Source organism: Egretta garzetta, unplaced genomic scaffold (genome assembly GCF_000687185.1).
Source record: "Egretta garzetta isolate BGI_Z169 unplaced genomic scaffold, ASM68718v1 scaffold1028, whole genome shotgun sequence".
NCBI lineage: Eukaryota > Metazoa > Chordata > Aves > Pelecaniformes > Ardeidae > Egretta > Egretta garzetta.
The window spans coordinates 50,022-51,229 of record NW_009260421.1 but is presented as its reverse complement, the minus strand read 5'-3'; the positions used below and the strand labels follow the sequence as shown (position 1 = coordinate 51,229).

Below are 1,208 nucleotides of genomic sequence, written 5' to 3'. Positions count from 1 at the left end.
ATTTTTTTTTTTTTTTTTCAGTTTGTTTTCATCCAAAAAAAAGAGACAAAGTGTGGCCACCACCACCACCACTCTTTTCATGACAGCGTTTTAAAACGGGGTTACTTTTCCCTCCCCTGAACCGAAGTCGTCTCCGGGTTACGGCGAGGATTTCCGGAGAAGATGGGGAGAAAAAAGATCCAGATCCAGCGGATCACGGACGAGCGCAATCGGCAGGTCGGTGCTTCCCCTTCGCCTCCCCGCTCCCTCCTCCCGCCGCGGCCTTTTAAAGCTTCTCCTCACTTCATCCAAAAGCTAGAACACACCCCTTACATGACCAATTTCAGTAACCACAGCAACTAGATCCCAGTGTACCTTTGTTCTCTGTTGTGATGCTTGTCCTCTCAGCCTTTTCTTTCCCAACAATTATTTTATTGAGCTCGTAGACGTGATCAGAACAGTGGGTTACAAAGCACCGGAAAGGTATTTTGCATAATATTTACAGTTTGGATTTAAGATATCCTTCTTGACACACATTAGAAATCTACCTTTTGCTGCCTCAAGGGGATCATGCTTAGCAAAAAGATCCCTCTCCCAGTATAGAGTGCATACTCCCCATGCTTAGCCTGACCGATCTCTGGTTTCTGTACAGAGGATTTTTACATGGTGGAAGAAGGGTCATTAAGTGGTCTTAGAGCCCACAACAAAAGGATGCAAGTAGTGAAGCTTACCTATAACTTAATCATTGCTAATGATAAATCATTTATGATGTAGCCAGACAAAGGAGGAACTTGTGCCGAAATACACGTGCGAATCGGAGAGGGGAAAAAAAAAAAAAAAAAAGACTAAATCCCAAATTTTACCCCCAATTTAGGTGTTCCTTGAGTCGGCAGCACTTTGCTGGAGCAGGTTTGCTCTGCGCTGACTTCAGCCGTGGATTTCCCCGTTAGCCACAAGGCTTTCAGCTCCCTTTGCTCCGGGGCTTCCCGTGGTCCTTGAGCTTGGCTCAGCAAATCCAAGCCTTTAGTCCAGCCACCGCTGTGGATGGCCCAGCCACGCTCTTTTTATTCCAGACCGAAAAATAAAAGTATGTGTTTATATACGTGGCCAGCGTCGAGGGAGGGGATTGTGCCCCTCTGCTCTGCTCTGGGGAGACCTCCCCTGGAGCCCTGCGTCCAGCTCGGGAGCCCTCGGCACAAGGAGGACATGGAGCTGTTGGAGCGGGGCCA

General features: G+C 48.0%; 1 protein-coding gene across 1 annotated transcript in view; it reads left to right on the top strand.

Annotated features, from left to right (window-relative positions):
- Positions 1-72: 72 nt before the first annotated feature.
- Positions 73-1,208, top strand: part of LOC104130621 (myocyte-specific enhancer factor 2D homolog) — a gene marked incomplete at its 3' end in the record, with an annotated part of 41,505 nt that continues 40,369 nt past the window's right edge. Inside the window, exon 1 of the mRNA XM_035899247.1 lies at positions 73-216. Coding sequence (XP_035755140.1) covers positions 163-216 — 54 coding nt within the window. The remainder of the gene's footprint in view (positions 217-1,208) is intronic.